Source organism: Alexandromys fortis, unplaced genomic scaffold (assembly GCF_014885135.2).
Source record: "Alexandromys fortis isolate MF-2015 unplaced genomic scaffold, M_Fortis_MF-2015_v1.1 scaffold_13, whole genome shotgun sequence".
NCBI lineage: Eukaryota > Metazoa > Chordata > Mammalia > Rodentia > Cricetidae > Alexandromys > Alexandromys fortis.
Window position 1 is genome coordinate 10,612,708 of NW_026067908.1, and position 18,963 is coordinate 10,631,670.

At 45.1% G+C, this 18,963-nt stretch overlaps 1 protein-coding gene across 10 annotated transcripts in view; it reads right to left on the minus strand.

The window, feature by feature from the left end:
- Positions 1-18,963, minus strand: part of Dnajc6 (DnaJ heat shock protein family (Hsp40) member C6) — a 148,061-nt gene that overhangs the window by 89,485 nt on the left and 39,613 nt on the right. For 2 of the 10 annotated variants that reach the window (XM_050136125.1, XM_050136123.1), the window contains exon 1: positions 3,325-3,632. The exons of the other annotated variants lie outside the window; for them this stretch is intronic. In XM_050136125.1, coding sequence (XP_049992082.1) covers positions 3,325-3,511 — 187 coding nt within the window. In that variant the 5' untranslated portion in view covers positions 3,512-3,632. Of the gene's footprint in view, positions 1-3,324; positions 3,633-18,963 lie in introns of those variants that run through there. 10 annotated transcript variants of the gene reach the window in all.

Genomic DNA, 18,963 nt, shown 5'->3' on the forward strand with positions numbered 1-18,963 from the left:
AATGAGGTGAAAGTCCCTACCCGCCAGCCAAAGCAGAATTCCGAGAGACACATCTGGCTAGGAAACGACTCTGGACTCAACACTCCGAAAACTGTTCCGTTAGAAAGTTATTACCGTCCTCAGAACAGCTGTCCCTCTTTCCTTTGAAATCCGATGGGAAACCTACTCTGATAAGATGGTTTGATTTCAACAATCGGCGGACACAGTGCCTACACGTAAAGTCATTTTAGTTCAAGGAAGGAAAACTCAGCCCATGAGGACAGAGGACTGAGCATGTGTGATGCCACATGCTTGGAAGCTCAACACTGAGGCTGAGGCCAGAGGATCACTGCAAGTCCCAGGTCAGCCTGGTCTACACAGTGACTTCTAGACCAGCCATGGCTATATATGGAGGCCCTATCTCCAAACTAAACAGGACCAGCGAGATGGGGCAGGAGGTAAAGACACTTGCTACAAAGTCTCAGGACCTCAACTTGATCCCTTGACCCACATGGTAGAAGGAAAGAACTGACTCTTGAGAGCTGTCTTCTGACATCCACATATGGAGCGCATGGACACACACACACACATGCGCACACACATGCATGCACACACATACACACACATGCGCACACACATACACATATACACATATTCATTCATACACAAAAAATTAAATAAATGCAATAACTGCAGGACAGAAAAAGAAGACCAGAGTCTGGCTATCCCTAGGTCACTCCTTTTTCACTAGAGCATCTCTTACAAGGTCAAGGTCATCCTCTTCCTCCTCAGGCCAAAATGGGGGCGGGGGGGGGGACAGAGAGATAGCAGAGTAAGGAAGATTTACAACTTCAGTCTCACATTGCTTTGAGCCTCTGCTAAAGCTCCATGCTAGGAATGCCTCCTTTTGCAAGTTGAGGAATGGGCTTAACACCCTAGGGTTTCCAACTGATAACAAGGGTCCTGAGGCTCTGTCCCCCAGTCTCAGAGCACGCAGGTGCAGGCTGCTACCTTGCTCTTTCATAGCATTCTAGAGACTGAGCTAAGTCCAAGAGCTCTATATAAACTGTCATGCATGTGTAGGGCACTTAAGCTCCCCATTTTCTACAGCGATGGACACATATTTTCCAATCCAAAACCATGCCTGCTCGAACAAAGCCCCATGAACCTCCTATCCAGTCCACCACATCACATACAGTCAGCTGGATAAATGGGCAGATGACTATCACATTAGAAATGATCTACGAGTTTAATTAAATATCCTAACAAGTGGATATGTTCACACAGCACGGGCCACACTTTGAATCTCTCAGAAGAAAGACTCTAATTAGGCAAGACATACAGTTGCACGAGGAAACCAATACGGTTCTCGGGGTCTCATCCCTCATCCAAACCAAACATTATCGCCCTAAACTATGTTCCCAATTGAAAATATGCATCAAGTCGTCAGTTGTACCAGCCTGCTGCAGCCGAGCCAGAGCATTCCCCTAAGCAGATGCAGGAGGGAACAGACAGGGATGGCATGGGGGCAGGGAGCTGCAAGGAGGGATGGGGCTCTTGAAACAGCACTAGTTTGATGAAGTTGAAGAGTCAACTCCTGGCAACAGCATTTTAGAGATAGCTGTACCTCTGTTCCCACCTCCACACTTTAACAAGGCAATTCATTGTTCTTACCACCTCCTGAAAAACCTCATTTAACGCCAGTCCTCAAGGGTCCAGGACCTAACTAGGCCTTCTGTGTTAGAATGGCTGTTCCTATCAGATGACAACCCACCAGGGGCCCAACAGACTGCATTCTCAACTGAATTCTCCCACAAAGTTTAAGCTTGTGTTTGGATACCACAGGACCCAGGAAATATAAATAAATATATATATATATATATTTCTATTTTTTAAAAAAAGACAGTGGTTTCCCCTATAATGTAATGTACTTTAAAAAGCAAAATCCCACTCCTACAATGCTTGTTATTTAAAAAGAGAGAGAGAGAGAGAGAGAGAGAGAGAGAGAGAGAGAGAAAATGCATGAACTCATTTTTCCTGTCCCTGAAGTGAGGCTTCTCCACACTCATTTGGAAATGTGCTCGTTTCAATTATTTCCCCAAAACGACTATAGGTCTGAGTGCAAGAATCTGTTAATCATTGAAGAAGGGCCGCGTTCAGTCAAAAGATGAATAACTTCCATGTAGAAAAGCGCAGCTCCAATCACCAAGCACAGCATCACTCCCCATACCCAGAAAACAGCCGTCCCCTAGGAACAATGACAGCCCTGTGTAAGTCTGAGAGGACCTCCCACAGCACCCTCTTCAGTTTAGCCCAGAGCTTATAGTCAACTCCCTTTCCTCCAGCATGGCTGACCATCTGTGTGTGGAGAGCATTTCATGTCACTTTCCGGATGAGGGAAGTGGGAGATGACAGCCCCCGAAGAGACACTACACAATTAAAATCCACAAGCAATTCTTTGGAAAGTGAAGAAATAGAATCCAACTTGGTTTCATCCCAGTGTGGCTCCCACTAGCCTCAGTTGTCCAGTACAAAAGTCACAAAGATAGATCCAGTCCCCTGTGGTTCCCATCCTGGAAAAGTAAACAAACAGCTCTTCCACAAGCTTTTGGCCAGCGGGGATTCCTGGATGACTGTTTTGATACACACTTCGCTAACTCTCACCGTGTCTAAGGGGTCTCTAACTCATCACAACACTTTGTGAGACTTGCAAACACAGATAACAAAGTTTAGAAGCCTTTTCTTCCCCTTGTCTGAGAAGCCTTAGAAACTATTAGCGCGCCAGAGGATAAGATCAAAGCCAACAAACAGAGCAAACACATTGCATTTTCAAAGCATAAGAGCTATGTTGTTTAACAGGACTCTTGATCCCAGGTAAAGCCTTCCGTGGGCGAAAGAAACCATTAACCCTAGCAGATCGTTTAGAGGTAGCAGAGCTTTACATAATTAGAAATAACAGCAGCATCAAGAGAACAGCTGGAATAAACGTGGTCTGCAAGCTGCGAAAGCACCAGGCAGGCTCCTCTCCTTCACCTCGGGCCCCAGCAGCTGGGCGGAGAAAGCAGGCGGCTTGCCTGCCGCGCTGAGCAACCCTCCCCTGGCTCCCTCCCCTCCCCTGGTCTCCCCGCCCCCAGCCGGTGTATTCAGCAGCCTAGGGAGATTAAGAGGTGCTTGCTAATGTCACCGAGCCTCCAGACGGATCTAACGTTTCTTAGCTCCCTGGACCAAAGAAATTAGAGACGTTACACCCTGTGGTATTAGATGGCGTGGCCTACAACCCAGCCTCTCCCAGCCTGGGCCGGGGACCCTTGCGGGGCCGGAGGATTGCGCCACCCGGGCCGCTACCTGAGCTGTCCGTGGTGCTGGCGCGGTGCGGAGGATGCCGGGCGGGACTGCGCGTCGCACCCGCGGTCACCCTCTGCGTGCCAGCCGCCGCGCCCCGCGTACTCGAGTCCCCGTGACTGTCCACCAGCTGCAAAGATTCATAACCATCGCTGCTGGTCTTTTTCCGGTAGCTCCCGAGGAGGCTCATGGGCAAGTCCGGAGAAGAGGGGGAAGAAAAAAATAATCAACCTGGGAAAGGAAAGGGGAAAGGGAAGGCGGGACAGAGAAGGATGCAAAAATAATAATAATAGTCAAGTGCCCGACATGACGCGAAGAGGAGGGGAAGGAGGGAGCGGCCACCGGGAAGGGCTCTGCAGCCGCCGCCCCGGCACAGCGTGCGTAGCCGGCTGGGCCACCCGTAGGCTGGACAGCGCCCGAGAAAGAGTAGGTGTAGCCAGGCAGCGGCGGGGCAGCTCCCGGAGTGGCTGGAGGGGGAGGGAATAAACAGAAGCGAGTAAAGGAGGGGAGAGTCGAAGGGAGGGAGGCTGAAAGCGGAAAACGGGGCGGGGCTGGATGGGGAGGGGACCGCGACAACGCGGAGGGAGGGGTGTGTCAGCGCGCGCGCTTGCTTCAGAAAAATAAAAGGGGAGGAAGGTGTCTCAGGCCCGGTGAGCCTTGGAGACTGGGCACTGTTGGGGAGAGCCAGGCACGCCCATTTCATGTAACTCAGCTTGTCTTTGTTGGAGGATTCGGCAAGGGAGAACCGCCCGGATGGTGATCAACCTGGTAGACTGGCTGGTAACTCCAGTAGGAGAGGGGAAAGAATCGTGTTGATGGCAGACCATTTGTGTACTCAGCAGAGCGGCCTCTCTGCACGTTCCTGGCACGGGATGGGCTGAGGACGTGAGAGAGCTAGCTGTGGATGAGGTAAGAAACTAGGGCCAGATCTGTCCAGCAACTATTTGTTGAGGGGATAGTCGGTAAGGGTGGTGTTAAGTCATGGGCTCTTTTAGGTCTGTTACTCTTTAACTTGGAACGGAGGGAGAGAAAAAAACTCAGCCGACTTGAGGGATTTCTGGGAAGGGAAATGTACCAGATTTCCTTTCCATCCTTCGCCCCCTTGTTTTTCTTTCATAGCTGTAGATAAGGGGGGAAAAGGTATTGTCAGCAGGGATCTGACACAAAGTTAACTAAGGTGGAGGAAGGCTCTGCAAGGCTATATAAATGTCCACGTGTGATTTTTGTATTCTTCAAGAGGCCCCAGCATCATGGGAGTTTCGGATCTCCACGATCTAGATAGGAACTCTGTTCAGTCTCAAGATACAATCCCCCACTGTTTGTTTTCACCTGATAGTATTTCAGAGGACTCCCGCCTCAGCTCAGGTGAAAGTCTAGATAAAAATGTTGACTCAAGAGTATTATTTTTCTCTCCTGATACTTGGATAAAGTGAAATGAAATCCTTTTTAAAAATCACTCTGACAAGCCAGGCGGTGGTGGCACACGCCTTTAATCCCAGCACTCGGGAGGCAGAGGCAGGTGGATCTCTGTGGGTTCGAGACCAGCCTGGTCTACAAGAGCTAGTTCCAGGACAGGCTCCAAAACCACAGAGAAACCCTGTCTCGAAAAAACCAAAAAAAAAAAAAAAAAATCACTCTGACAGTTTCCTGTGATACAAGAAAAAAAAGTGCTTGTGTGTGTGCAATGTGTTGTGGCATGGGCTCAAAGCCAGCTTGACTCGTTTTCTTGGTTTACATAGGTTTCTCTTGCTGTTACTATTTTGATCACATCTGTACACAAAACTCAAACAACAGCAACTCAAGAGTCTTCCATCCAGACCCTCTGATACCTGAAGTCCCTGGACATGCCCGCTTCTCATAGGCCCAAACACAATAAATTAACGGGCTCGACAGGCAACTCTTGATTAAAGATACACAGCCACACATCCTGTGGGTAGAGGAGTCAGGGAAGGACCTGGAAGCTGAATGCTAGATCTCTTCACCCCTTCTCCACTCCCTGTCCAGTGTGTCCCTTCTGCGGAGGTGGAGTATGACCAGAAACTTTTATCCATAGCTAATGCTTGCTTATAACAACTTTGAATAGTGGCAGGAAAAGCTGAAAAAAAAAAGTTTCAACACGAATGTTTTACTTTCAAACTTGCAAGTCTGTAAGCTTGAGCTATTTTGGTTACTTCACTGAAGCAATAACTTTTAAACTCTAGTAACAAAGTAGTTCTCGATGGCATTTAATAATCTCATCCTGCACTTTCTCAATTCATTACTGACCCGCAGGGAGCAGAGAAATCTCATGTCCATCGTGTGTGTTGGCAGATGCTGGCTTTATAGTCACTAATTTTAGAGAACTCAGAGATGGCCGTTTCTGAGAGTGAAAACTATTATTTTCCAAAGGAGCACTTTGGGTTATTTTTGCTATGCTTCAGAATCGCAAACACACTGGTGAAAGAAAACTGAGACATATGCCTTTGTATTTTTGGGTATCTATCTCCCAAGTTTGAAATTTTAAAGAAAGACATGAATGGGCTAGACAGTATCTTTTTTTTTTCTTTTCTGGAATGGAACCCAGAATCTCAAATATGGAAAGCAAAAGGATGTACCACGAAGCTACACTCTGAGCCAGATCGTGCTATTTTTTTAGCTTTGTAATTAACACAGACTAAATCAATCAAAATAACTATTTAATATTTCTACAAAACTGGAACACAATGAACACAGTAGGACCACACTATCTAAATTAATTGCCAGCAGCCTGAAGTCTAACTGTTGGAGACTAATTTGGAATGGGCACCAGCTTAACCCTAACAGATTCCTAAAGAGCTCACTTCCCCCATGGAGATCTTTCTGCTCTGTGCTACCAAGTGTGCAGCATACAACTAGCATGATGTAGCGGAAGAGATAGTTAAATAGCAGCTAGCATTTCTACACCAAGTGCATCTATGCTAAGCACATAAACGCTTCCTGTTGTCATATGCAGTTCTGTCTTCACGAATGGTTCTCTCCTGTGCTTTTGCTATCCGAGTTCCTCTCATGAGCACAGCTTGAAAGGACTGGCTAGAAAGTTACCTGTGCTGCTAGTGAGAACTTGGTGAGGGGTGGGTGGATGGAGAGATGCTTCCACTGATAAAGGGCTTCCTCCTGAGCATGACCACCTACATTTGAGACCTAGCTCCAGAGTGGGGTGGGGAGGGAGTTAGGCATTCAGATGTGGTGATTCAAATTTATAACTTCAGAACCAGAGAAGTGGAGAAAGGAGAAAACCCGAGACTCCATGCCAGTGAGACACCCTGTCTGAACAAAAACAAAAAATTGGGTGGCTCACACCTAAGAAAACACAGCGGAAATCAAAATCAACTACTGATCACACATGCGTGCGCGCGCGCACACACACACACACACACACACACACAATAACGATGAGAACCTGGACTTCATAGAGGAAGGTAGTACTGGTGAAAGCCAAGGTGAACATGTGCACCTACTCTGCTGGATCCCAAGATCAAGGCTGAGTATAGAGGCTGGCCATACAGCTTAACGCTCAAGAGAACTTGGTACTCTTTCAGAGCACTGGAGTTTCCTTCCCAGCATCCATGTGGGCAGAAAACAACAGTCTATAACTCCAACTTGCTGCCCACTTCTGGCCTACACAAACACCACACACACATGATAGATAGATAGATAGATAGATAGATAGATAGATAGATAGATAGATAGCCAAATGTGGTTGCACACACCTTTAATTCCAACATTTGGGAGGCAGAGGCAAGTGGATCTCTGTTAGTGTAAGGCCAGCCTGGTCTACATAGTGAGTTTCAGGCCAACTAGGGCTACACAGTAATAGCATACCTTGATATGAATAAATAAATAAATATTTAATGAAAATGTAACAGCTTGCTCCAAAACCTATTTTATCTCAAGAATAAAATATCTTATACAGGGGACAGATGCGAAGGACTTGCTGCCCTCTTTGGGTGACTCTTCAGTTGATCTCACTCATGACGAGTGTCCATACTGCGAGACGCTCCTCTCTCTTCCCCCACACTCCCAACCAAAGTTCTCTCCTCAGCAAAATCACCCACATCTGACAGTGAAGTTACCAAGTGAAGGTAAGCTATGGCCATAACACCCTTTCACTTCTGGGAACAATGGTGAAGAATGAGGTTCTGGAACCAAACCTCTAAGCAATGAGTTCGAGGTACCCAGGCTCTAGCCAAATCACTTAATCCATATTACTTTTCCCATGGAAAAGGAACACACTACCATTATAACTAGGTTGAAGCGAGAGTTAAATAGATTTTAAAAGATTTTTTTAATGTGGGTATATGTGTAGATGCCATGTGAGTGCAGAGGTCAGAAGAGAACCACAGGTTCCTTGGTGCTGGAGTAGGGTTTAAGCTTCCCAGTATGGAGCTGAAAACCAAACTTGGGGCCCCTAGAAGACCAGCAAGCTCCCTTAACCAGTGAGTCATTTCTCCAGCCCTTAAATAAATTCTTTCCACATAGAAATGCCTAACAAATACTATTATCGTCACCTATTATTTCTACTACTACTATAATATTATGACTTATAGCTATTATTTCCAACTATTACTGCATTTTATGTCTCATTAAATCACTTTTTCAAAGACACAAATAATTTCCTATCTTTAAGATTAAGCTAAAACCTGCCGCGCCTTAGAGATTTGTTATCATTATGATAGATGATAATATAAAAAGCATTTTGTACAATGCAAAGTGATTTTCGGCCTTGGGTTTTTTCATGCCTGCATGCCTCTTTTTCCAATTATATTTGAAGTATTTATGAAGGAAAGCCCATATTTTCCTTGTGTTCCCAACGGTCAGAGAGCACCTGAACAGTTAATAAGCGCATAAGGCCCTGGGTTCAATCTCCAATACCACTGAAACAAACAAACCAATAAAAAAAATAGTGAGCAAATGCTTACTAAATTAACCAATTACTGACTAAGCAAAAATACTGTACCATCACCTTCCTTTTTGCATCTGTGTGTGTGTGGTGTGCTCGTGCGTGTGTTTGCATACACGTGGGCACAGATGTGTGGGGTGTACATGCAGAGATGCAAGGCTGACATCAGGAATCATCCCAGCTCACCCTTCCATGCTATTGGTTGATGCAGGGTCCCTCAACCAAACCCAGAGCTCACAAATACAGCTAGTTTTGCTAGCCGCGTTGTTCTGGGGATCCTCCGTCTCTGCCACAGAGGCTGGGATCACAAGGGAGTTGCCTTTCCCACTGGGCATTTTGTGTGGGTTACGGAGATACAAATTCAGGTAAGTATTTTAACCACTGAGCCATACCCCTGGCCCAAGTCCAATGTTATCTTTTTAAAAAACAAACAAACAAACTATTCATATTGTGGCCTAGTGGTAAATTGTAAAATAAATAGTGGTTCATGCTATTATTTTCACCAAGAGGAAATAAGTTTTAAAAAATTAGTTTTTGGAATGTGGGAAATGATGTCTCTTAAAATAGTGTTTAAGGTGGTGTGTGTGTGTGTGTGTGTTTGTACACTCAGTAATGATACAGATGCACTCCTCACCATAGGCTCTGATGGCAAATGTCTGCCTGTCCCTCTGATGACCACAACCTCTACTGCTGAGCAGTGCCAGTGTTCCCACTCTGACAACGGTGACATTGTGACATCTGGGTTCTTCTGAACAACTGGATAGCAAAGAATTCTTAGAAAACGGAGGGTAAATGAGGGTCGCGTTCCTGGTGTGCTCTTTCTGTTATACAGTCGGGTCTCTGAAACCCAGCCCCTTGGTTTTCTGCTGCGACCAATGTAAATCAATGAACAGCACTAAAACTTCGTGGCAGCACAGCTCAGAGTCATATGCAGGCTGTCTACTTATGGGATCTGACCTGTGAACATACACAAATGAAGCACTGAGCTGGGCAGGTCCTAGCTGTATCCTAGACGCGTTTGGTTTGTCTGGACTTTAGAAAAGAACACCTTTCAGTTTACTTGACTTCTCAGAAGGCTCCCAGGATCTAGTTTGAGTGCCACATCCCACCACCATCCCCAGCCTACTGTCCTAGTTCCCACCAGCCCTCACTGGCATTTGGACCTGAGACCTGGAGTGTCAAAGTCTCACCTCAAGGACCAAGACCAATGACAAAATCCACATCTTTGAGAGAACCACAGCCAAAAAGAAAAGGGATCAGGCTGGGAATCTTTTCTCTCTGCTCTTCGATATCAGGGTAAACCCAACTCATTCTCCTTCTGGCAGTAAAAACGAAGGATCAGATTTTCAGGGGACACTTATATAGAATCAAATTTCCTATCTTCTCAAAACTTGACTTGACATTTCCCTCTCCTCCTCCAAGCAACGTCCAGAGGGGAAACTCCAATCATTCAAGTGTTCCCATTTGCTATGTCCCAGCAGATCAAGGTATCAGCAAAGAATTACAGGTGTGACTCAGAGCAGCTGCCAAGAGTTACATACGACAACACACAAGAGCAAGCAGGCAGAGTGCTGGAAAACCGTGAGGGCACCATAGTTTCACTAATCCAAGGAAATCCCTACATAACATCACTTTGATGTGGGATTCCCCTCTGTATGCTGTGAATACCACGGGTTAATAAAGAAACTGGCTTGGCCTGATAGGGTAGAATAGAGCTAGGTGGGGAAAACTAAACTGAATGCTGTGAGAAAGGAGGCAGAGTCAAGGAGAGGCCATGTAGCCCGGCTGGATGGACAGACTTCACCCAGTAAGCCACAGCCATGTGGCGGTACACAGAATAATGGAGATGGGTTAAATTAAGATGTAAGAGTTAACTAGAAATGTGCTTAAGTATTGGCCAAACAGTATTGCAAATAACATAGTTTCTGTGTGATTATTTCTGGGGGCTGAGCAGGCAGGAAACGAACAAGCAACCTCCCCCAACATTACTTGGGAGTGAATATGTCTGCTTTTGGTGCCTGACCAAGTGCTAGGTCTCCTGGAAGGCAAGATCAATTTTTCAAGTAGGGCATTTTTTTTCCCAAGACAACTCATCCTGAAACCTGTGCTCCCTTCAAGATCTAATGTTAATAAAGATAACTCATTAGTTATTTCCCATTTTTAGGTTCCCTTCCTTGCTCAACACTCATACACCAGACAACCCTGCAAATGCCAGCTCACTTTTAAGCGAACTTGGAGTTCCTATGTTTCTCACCCAAGTTCACACAGATATCAGGACTCAAATGTCAAATTTTCTGGTCACATTTGGCCACTGCACAAGGCTACAGTGGCAAATCCACTGTAAGTGTGATACTTCAAGCCAGTGGGGTCACCACACTTATCTGGCGTTCCTTTCTCAGGGTGACCAGTGAAAAAGGAATTGCCCTGGCTTTCCTGCCCATGTGGCTGCCTCTGCTCAGTGAAGCCTGAAATGTCCTGATTGATACAGCTTCCCCATCTGCACGCTTGCTTTATAAACAACTGGTTCAAAGAATGCTTTGGCTCATACACCTAAAAACTGATGCTTGGTTACCCTTTAGTTCAATTCAAAACTCATGAGAAGAACTACATGGTGGTGGTGCATGCCTTTGATCCCAGCGCTGTGGAGACAGAGGCAGGCAGAACTGAGTTGGAAGCCGGTGTGTTCTACATAGCCAGGTCCAGGACAGTCTGGGCTACAGAGAGGAACTCTCTCAAAAACCCAAATGGGGAAGGAGATGACTAGAAGGGAAATGCTTTTATTCTCATCAAAAGCAAACTTCTAGCCCACCCCATGCTCTCTTGGCCATTATAAATTAAAACTACTTAAAATAAAGATTATTTTTTGTAAAGTAACTCCTCAATGGGGTATGATGGCCCACACTCAGAATGCCAGCACTTATAAGGCTGGGACAGGATAGAAAGGTCAAAGCTGGGCTAGGCGATTTTATTTCAGATAAATAATTTTTTAAAAATAAAAAGTAGGGCTGGAGAGATGGCTCAGTGGTTAAGAGCACTGACTGCTCTTCTAGAAGTCCTGAGTTCAATTCCCAGCAACCACATGGTGGCTCACAGCCATCTGTAATGAGATCTGGTGCCCTCTTCTGGCCTGCAGACATATATGGAGACAGAATGTAGTATACATAATAAATAAATATTTAAAAAAATAAAATAAAAAGTAAAGCTTGAGACAGGCCTGGTGGTGCATGTTTGTTTCTCCAGCACATAGGACACAGATGCAGGAATATGGCGACAAGTTTGAAACCACAGGGATTAAAGAAACATGGAGAAAAGCCATTGATTAAAAGGAACCTGTGCTTGAGAGCTGTCCAAACATGCATATAGACAAGTTTTCTAGACCTGGCATGGACTCGCGGCCACACTCGTGTTCCTCTCACAGGATGAGACAAGTCAGATGCGAGAAATCATGCATTGTGACGACGATTGCCACCAAGCCTAACGACCTGAGTTCCGTTCCCAGAACCCACATGGAAGAAGGAAAGAACAGACTCCCATTTGAGTCGCTCTCTGACCTCACTCACCCCTACCCCACGGACACAGACAAATAAAGTTTAAAAACCTTGAAAGACACATGAAAGCACATAATTAAAAGGAAGCCTTCCACATGTTGCATTTTATCAAAGCTAAGAACCCATGGGAAGTCCCAGCATCCAGAAGGAAAGCACGCTACAGACACAAATATGGCCTGTCAGTCTTAAGATGCTTCAAGATTTCATACGTGTTTATATGTTAAAATGCTTTAGAACTTTCATAACATTCTTAACTATGTATTAGCCTGATACTGTCAAGGCCTCATGCAAGTATTTTATGCAACTCTGACAGTTAGATATAGACGATCACATTTTACCAGGCCCTGCATGGTGCCTGATACATGTTAAGTGAATGAAAAGGCAAAACATGTAAAGTTGATTATTGTCTTCTCCATGGACCCAGCAATACCACTCTTGGGAATATACCCAAGAGAGGCCTCATCATACAACAAAAGTATATGCTCTACTATGTTCATAGCAGCATTGTTTGTAATAGCCAGAACCTGGAAACAATCTAGATGCCCTTCAATTGAAGAATGGATAAAGAAAGTATGGAATATATACATATTAGAGTACTACTCAGCAGTAAAAAACAAGGACTTCTTGAAGTTTGCAGGCAAATGGATGGAAATAGAAAACACTATACTGAGTGAGGTAAGCCAGACCCAAAAAGAGGAACATGGGATGTACTCACTCATATTTGGTTTCTAGCCATAAATAAAGGACATTGAGCCTATAATTCAGGTTCTTAGAGAAGCTAAATAAGAAGGAGAACCCAAAGAAAAACATATAGGCATCCTCCTGAATATTAACCTTCATCAGGCGATGAAAGGAGACAGAGACAGAGACCCACATTGGAGCACCGGACTGAAATCTCAAGGTCCAAATCAGGAGAACAAGGAGAGAGAGCACGAGCAAGGAACTCAGGACCGCGAGGGGGGCACCCACACACTGAGACAATGGGGATGTTCTATCAGGAACTCACCAAGGCCAGCTGGCCTGGGTCTGAAAAAGCCTGGGTTAAAACCGGTCTCGCTGAACATAGCAGACAATGAGGACTACTGAGACCTCAAGAACAATGGCAATGGGTTTTTGATCCTACTGTACCTATTGGTTTTGTGGAAGCCTAGGCAGTTTGGATGCTCACCTTACTAGACCTGGATGGAGGTGGGTGGTCCTTGGACTTCCCACAGGGCAGGGAACCCTGATTGCTCTTTGGGCTGACGAGGGAGGGGGACTTGATTGGGGGAGGGGGAGGGAAAGGGGAGGCAGCGGTGGGGAAGAGACAGAAATCGTTAATAAATATTAAATACAGAATTTAAAAAGAAAGAAAGAAAGAAAGAAAGAAAGAAAGAAAGAAAGAAAGAAAGAAAGAAAGAAAGAAAGAAAGAAAAGGCAAAACATTATTTGGGGATTATCTTTAGCCTGCAGAACAATCCACCCTGTATTTCCTCAATGAGCTCACTTATATAAGACTTAGTTACCAATGTCTCTTCCTAGTATTTATCTCTTTTGTTTTGGTTTGGGTTTTGTTTAGTGTTTTGGACAGGGTCTTGATTTATATTGTGGGAACCCACAGAAGTGGGTCCGCTCCAACTTGACTGAAGGTCAGAGAACTTAAACCTGCTCTTGCTCTTTCAAAGTTACTGACAAGAAGTCTGACCTAGGGTGTTGTTACTTGGTGTTTTGGATATTAAGACGGCCCACACAGGTGAATCGACCCCACGTTGACCAAAGGTCAGAGAATTCAAGCCTATTCCTGCTCCTTCAAAGATAAGACAGGTTTGAACCAGGGAGAGGCTACTTAAAGGATATTTGGTCTAAGGTGTTGTCGCTGCATGTCCTGCCTAAAACACCAGAATGCCGCTCTGGAAATGGTGGCTTGATGTCTCAGGTATTGAAGCAAGTAATTGTTCTATTTATCCTTTGGGTCATGTTAAAGTAGTCTTTTGCCTTCTTTCCCCCGCCCCTGCTTTTTTGGGTTAGGGTATATAAGGTATATGGAAAATAAACACGGGTGGATTAGGTATTCAGGATTCAGGATCCACTGGGCTGCCCTCCCAGCACTATCCTGTGTCTCCGTATTTCTTTCTTATCTCTGTTCTTCTTTCCTAGTATTTCTAATCCACACACCCCTACCCTGGAACATATGAACCTATCAAGGCTGGACCCCGACAGTTGTCACCCCAACACGAGGCTATGACATTATATAACTGGCTGGCTTGGATATTTGGCATGTCTTCGACTTTCCAAGAAAATGTTCATGCATGACAATATGTCTGTGTTACCATGGCAGAATAGTTCAAAGACTGTATTATCTGGCCAAGTCAAAGTCTGATTCATTCTCCATCGGTATAAATAAATAAATAAATAAATAAATAAATAAACAAACAAACAAACAAACAAATAAATAAATGAGAAATTTAGGTAATTGAGAGGGACGCATTTCTATTTTACTATTTTATTTTTCACATTTTATTATAGAAGTTATCAAGCACACATAAAAGTTGATTAAATTATGTAGTTGATTCCTTTGTACCCACAACTCGACACTGCCAATACCAAGACATAATCTTCTCCCAACTGTGTAACCCAACTTTATCCGTCACGCATTCATTCGTATACTTTGCCTTCTATTTGCAAGGCTGGGAATCAATCCCCAGCCTCGTGCACGCTAGGTCACTAAGCTGTAGCCCCACCCCATCCCTCCGTAATAATTTAAAGTACATTTCAGACTTCATATTATCTATCATTAAATACTTCAGCACGCAGTACTTTACACTTAACCCATGCCAGAAGCGGAGCTAGATGTACTCCACCTGCTTCTCCAGAGGCTACAGCTACCCACCGGCTCCTTGTCCGATGACTCACAAAGACACCTGCCACCTTCCCATTGGCTAACTTCTAGTAGGAAAGATACAGCATCCATTCAGCCTCTTGTTCCTGTCCACCCCTGTCCCCACACCACATGAGCCCATTCCCACCCTGGTTAGAATCTTGGGCCTTACTGCCCAGGAGATCTGGGAGCTAGCATGGGTTTAAGATTTCGACAGCCAGAGACGTGTGCAGAACGCTAAGGAGGAAGGAGCTGCGGAGGGCAGGAGATCCCTTTCAATCTCGAGATAAGAGAAATGAGTCAGAAGAGTGAACAAATTGGTTCACATCTAAAATGCAAAGCCAATTATAGGAGTGTGCTGGCTGGTTTCTGTGTCAACTTGACACAAGCTAGGGTCACAATTGAAAAGAAGGAATCACAATTGAGAAAATGCCTCCATATGACTGACCTGTGAACAGTCCACAGGGCATTTTCTTGATTAGGGATTGATGTGGGAGGGCCTAGCTCACTGCGGGGGGGCTGCCACCCCTGGGTAGGTGGTCCTGGATGGTATATGAAAACAAATTGAGCAGGCCAGGGGGAACAAGCCAGTAAGCGCACTCCCCCAAGATGAAATAAACCCTTTCTGCCCTGTGGTGATTTGAATGATAACCCATAGGCTCATATATTTGAATGCTTAGTCCCCAGTTGGTAGACCTGTTTAGGAAGGATTAGGAGGTGTGGCCTTGTTGGAGGAGGTGAGTCACTGGGATTGAGCTTTGAAGTTTCGAAAGTCCACATCAGGCTCAAATCTCTCTCTCTCTCTCTCTCTCTCTCTCTCTCTCTCTCTCTCTCTCTCAGCCTGCTGACTAAAAATCAGGTTATAACCTCTTAACTACTGTTCCAGTACCATTCCTGACTGCCTGCCGCCATGCTCCCTGCCAAGTTGATCATGGACTAACCCTCTGAAACTGTAAGCAAACCCCAACAAAAATGTTTTCTTTTATAAGTTGCCTGGCCTTGGTGTCTCTTCACCACAGTGTGATGGGTCCATCACAGGAAAAAAAAAAAAAAGACAAGGACTCAGCCCTCTCTCTCTCTAGATCAGCAGTTCTCAACCTATGGGATTGTGACCCCTTTGGGGACCCAATGACCCTTTCACAGAGGTCACCTAAGACCACTGGAAAACACAGATATTCACATTATGATTCATAACTGTATCAAAATTACAGTTAAGAATCAGCAATGAAGATAATTTTATGGTTGGGGTCACCACACCAGGAGGAACTGTTAAAGGGTCACAGCATTAGGAAGACTGAAAACCACTGCTCTAGGTATTTAACACAGTGTGCACCTAACACTCCAGGACCTGCGGCTTCCCCCTCTGAACTCGGACTTCTTCCTTCACCTTGCTGCCATCTTTTTTATTATTGTTATTACATTTTATTGCTTGTGTGTGTGTGTGTGCATACAACTTAGGAAATTGTTTCTTTCCTTCTACCATGTGGGCCTAAAGATTGGACCCAAGTCAGTAAGCTTGGCAGCAAAGTGTCTTTACCCTAAGTCACCTCGCAAGTATCTCTACCTCAGTCCTTAAGTCCAGACATTTGACATCCCTAGATCTCCCGCCTGCCCAAGTCCAGCCTGCTCTTCAAGTCTCTGCAAGGACAGCCCTTCCCCAGGGAATCCTTAAGATCCCAGAGCTAGGGTACAGAGAATCCCCTGAGGTCCCATAGAACACTGTGCATCTTCTAACAAATCCCAGCACACTACACTGAAACTGCCGGTCTACGTGTGCGCCTGCCCACTGCAGACTGCTTACTCTGCCATGGCAGGGCCATGTTAGTACACTTGTCTGACCTGGGAAATAAGTGAACAAGTTCCAAGGGAAGTTGGTGAAGCATCTTTAGGAAAAGCTCTGATTAATACCTCACAGCCATGGCCTTCATCCTGTACTGGTGAAGACCATGGAGCTGTGTACAGAGGGAGGCTTTTCTGAGAAGTTCCAGGTCAGACTCAGCATTTTTACAAAGGATTCACCTAACAAAGCCCTACGTACTGTCATCTTGTATTTCTCTGGGATTGAAGAAAACAGATTTTTTTTTGCCTTTTTGAATCATATTAGTTTGAATTCTGTTTTTATTTTTGACCAGAAAGGAAGCTTCACGTCCTCCAGACTCCCCCTTTTGAGTGATGTATGAGCCAGCACTCTAAAAGAATTTCCTTTTAGAGCACATATTGTTTGTGGATGACAGAATATGAGGCTTACCTCTGTTCTTACAACCACCATGCCTGTGAACTGTGGACCACAGGGAACCACGTGATGGTGGAAATTGTACATACACATACATATATGTAGTTCTAGCAACATCTGAAGCTCAGCAGTTGAAATACAATAACTGATGCACTTGCCCATTTCCTTCCAGGCTTTGGCTACAAGGCAGCAGGGCCCAGTGGTACCCAGTCCCAGTCCCAGAAGAACTTTCCTGCTGTTACCAGGGGCCAATTCCTGCATCTGCAGTCCCACCATCAGGTCCAATCGGAAGTGACCTAATGGGGGTGGGGCAGAGCTAACTCCATCAAATTCAAGCCAACACATCCCAATTTACTAGAGTTCTCTTGGCATATTAGTTTAAAATATGGGCTTTAAAGAGACCTGAGCATCAAAGTCTAGAAGTTTGAACCTGAGCAGAACACAGAACTCCTTTGAGCCATCATTTGCTCTTGTCTGAATGAAACTTTCCAGTGGACTTTTTGGCTGTGTGTATTTGCTACCACTGTGGTCCTAGCCTGTTTTGTGTTGCCATAATAAAGGATGTGGGTTGAGGCCCTTTTAAAGAGGTTTATAAGGCTTACAATTTTGGTGGTCAGAAGGACCAAACAGTATGGTACAATTGGTGAAGCTCCATGTACATTATGACATGGAAGGTAAGTGTTAAGGAACCAGAACACAAAAGGAATGTTAGCTTGACAGGGAACCAGGAAAGTCAAGGCCTGCTCTTGATAACTCCTCCCAGGACTAAACCTACCCTTTGTGCTATGGGAATTAAACCTAGGGTCTTGCATATGCTACAAACTAAGCAGTTGTTGCATTATAAAACTGTATCCCTAGCCATCTTTTTATTTTATTGTTTTATTTTGAGAAAGTATCTTGCTAAGTTATCCAGGCTAGCTTTGAACTCTCTATAACCAAGGCAGGCCTTGAATTGGGATCTTCCTTCTTGCCTAAACCTCCTGAGTAACTAGGATAATAGACTTACACCAACAGCCCAGCATGAGTCCACACCCAGGAGCCACTACCAAAAAAACGTTAATCCGTTCAAGAGCTTGGAACCCTCACGGCCTAGTTTCTTTACACTAAGCCCACTTCTTAAACGGTCCATTGCTCTCCTGGTGCAATACTGGGGACCAGTCTTTCAGCACACAAACCTTTGGAGACAAGTCACAGCTGAAACAGTAGACATAGTACACATTTTCTTTAAGCAATCAAAAGCACTCTTCTGTGGCTGGAGTTGGAGCTGCCCCAGCCCTGCTCAGAACATTATCTAAAATGAAGCTAGGCCAACAGGTGCCCTGAAAACCAGAAACTAAGTCAGATGAATCCTGGCATAGAGTAAAGAAGACAGACAGAAGGCCAAGGTCCTGTGTTTCTGAAACGTGGGAACAGGATATCTGAGAAGAAAATTGTGCCAACAAGAAAGATGTAAGTTTGAGAGAAAGAGAGCGATAGGAAGACAGCATTCCAAGTACAGCATTCCAAGTGCAGCAATTCCGGAAACCCACTACCTTTCCATACTCATAAGACGCCTAGTTTTCTAACTGAATTGATTTGCCCTCTATCTGTGGTGGATAGCCAGAAGAATTCTGCTATACTGCAGGACACAGTGCTCACATCACTGTGACTCGCTACACTCAGGTGTGTTCCACATAAATGACTTATTTCTCCCCTATTATATACACCGGGAGGAAAAAACTAAGATGCCCACATAAATTCTTACTACTGTGTGTTGTTTAGTCTTCTGTCAACTTGATACAAGCCAGGATCATCTGAGAAGAAGAAATCTCAAATGAGAAAATGCCTCTGTCATAATGGTCTATAGGCAAGTCTGTGGGGTGTTTTGTTGTTGTTTTGGTTTTTGCTTAATGGTTGATATGAGAAGGCCCAGGCCACTGTGGGCAGTGTCACCCCGAGGCAGATAGTCCTGGGGTGTTTAAGAACAATCTAGGTGGATCAAGCCATCAGGCAGCACCCCTCCGTGGGGTCTGCTTCAGTTCCTGCCTCTAGGTTCTGCCATGAGCTCCCGCCCTGGCTTCCCTCAGTGATGGAGTGTGATCTGGGA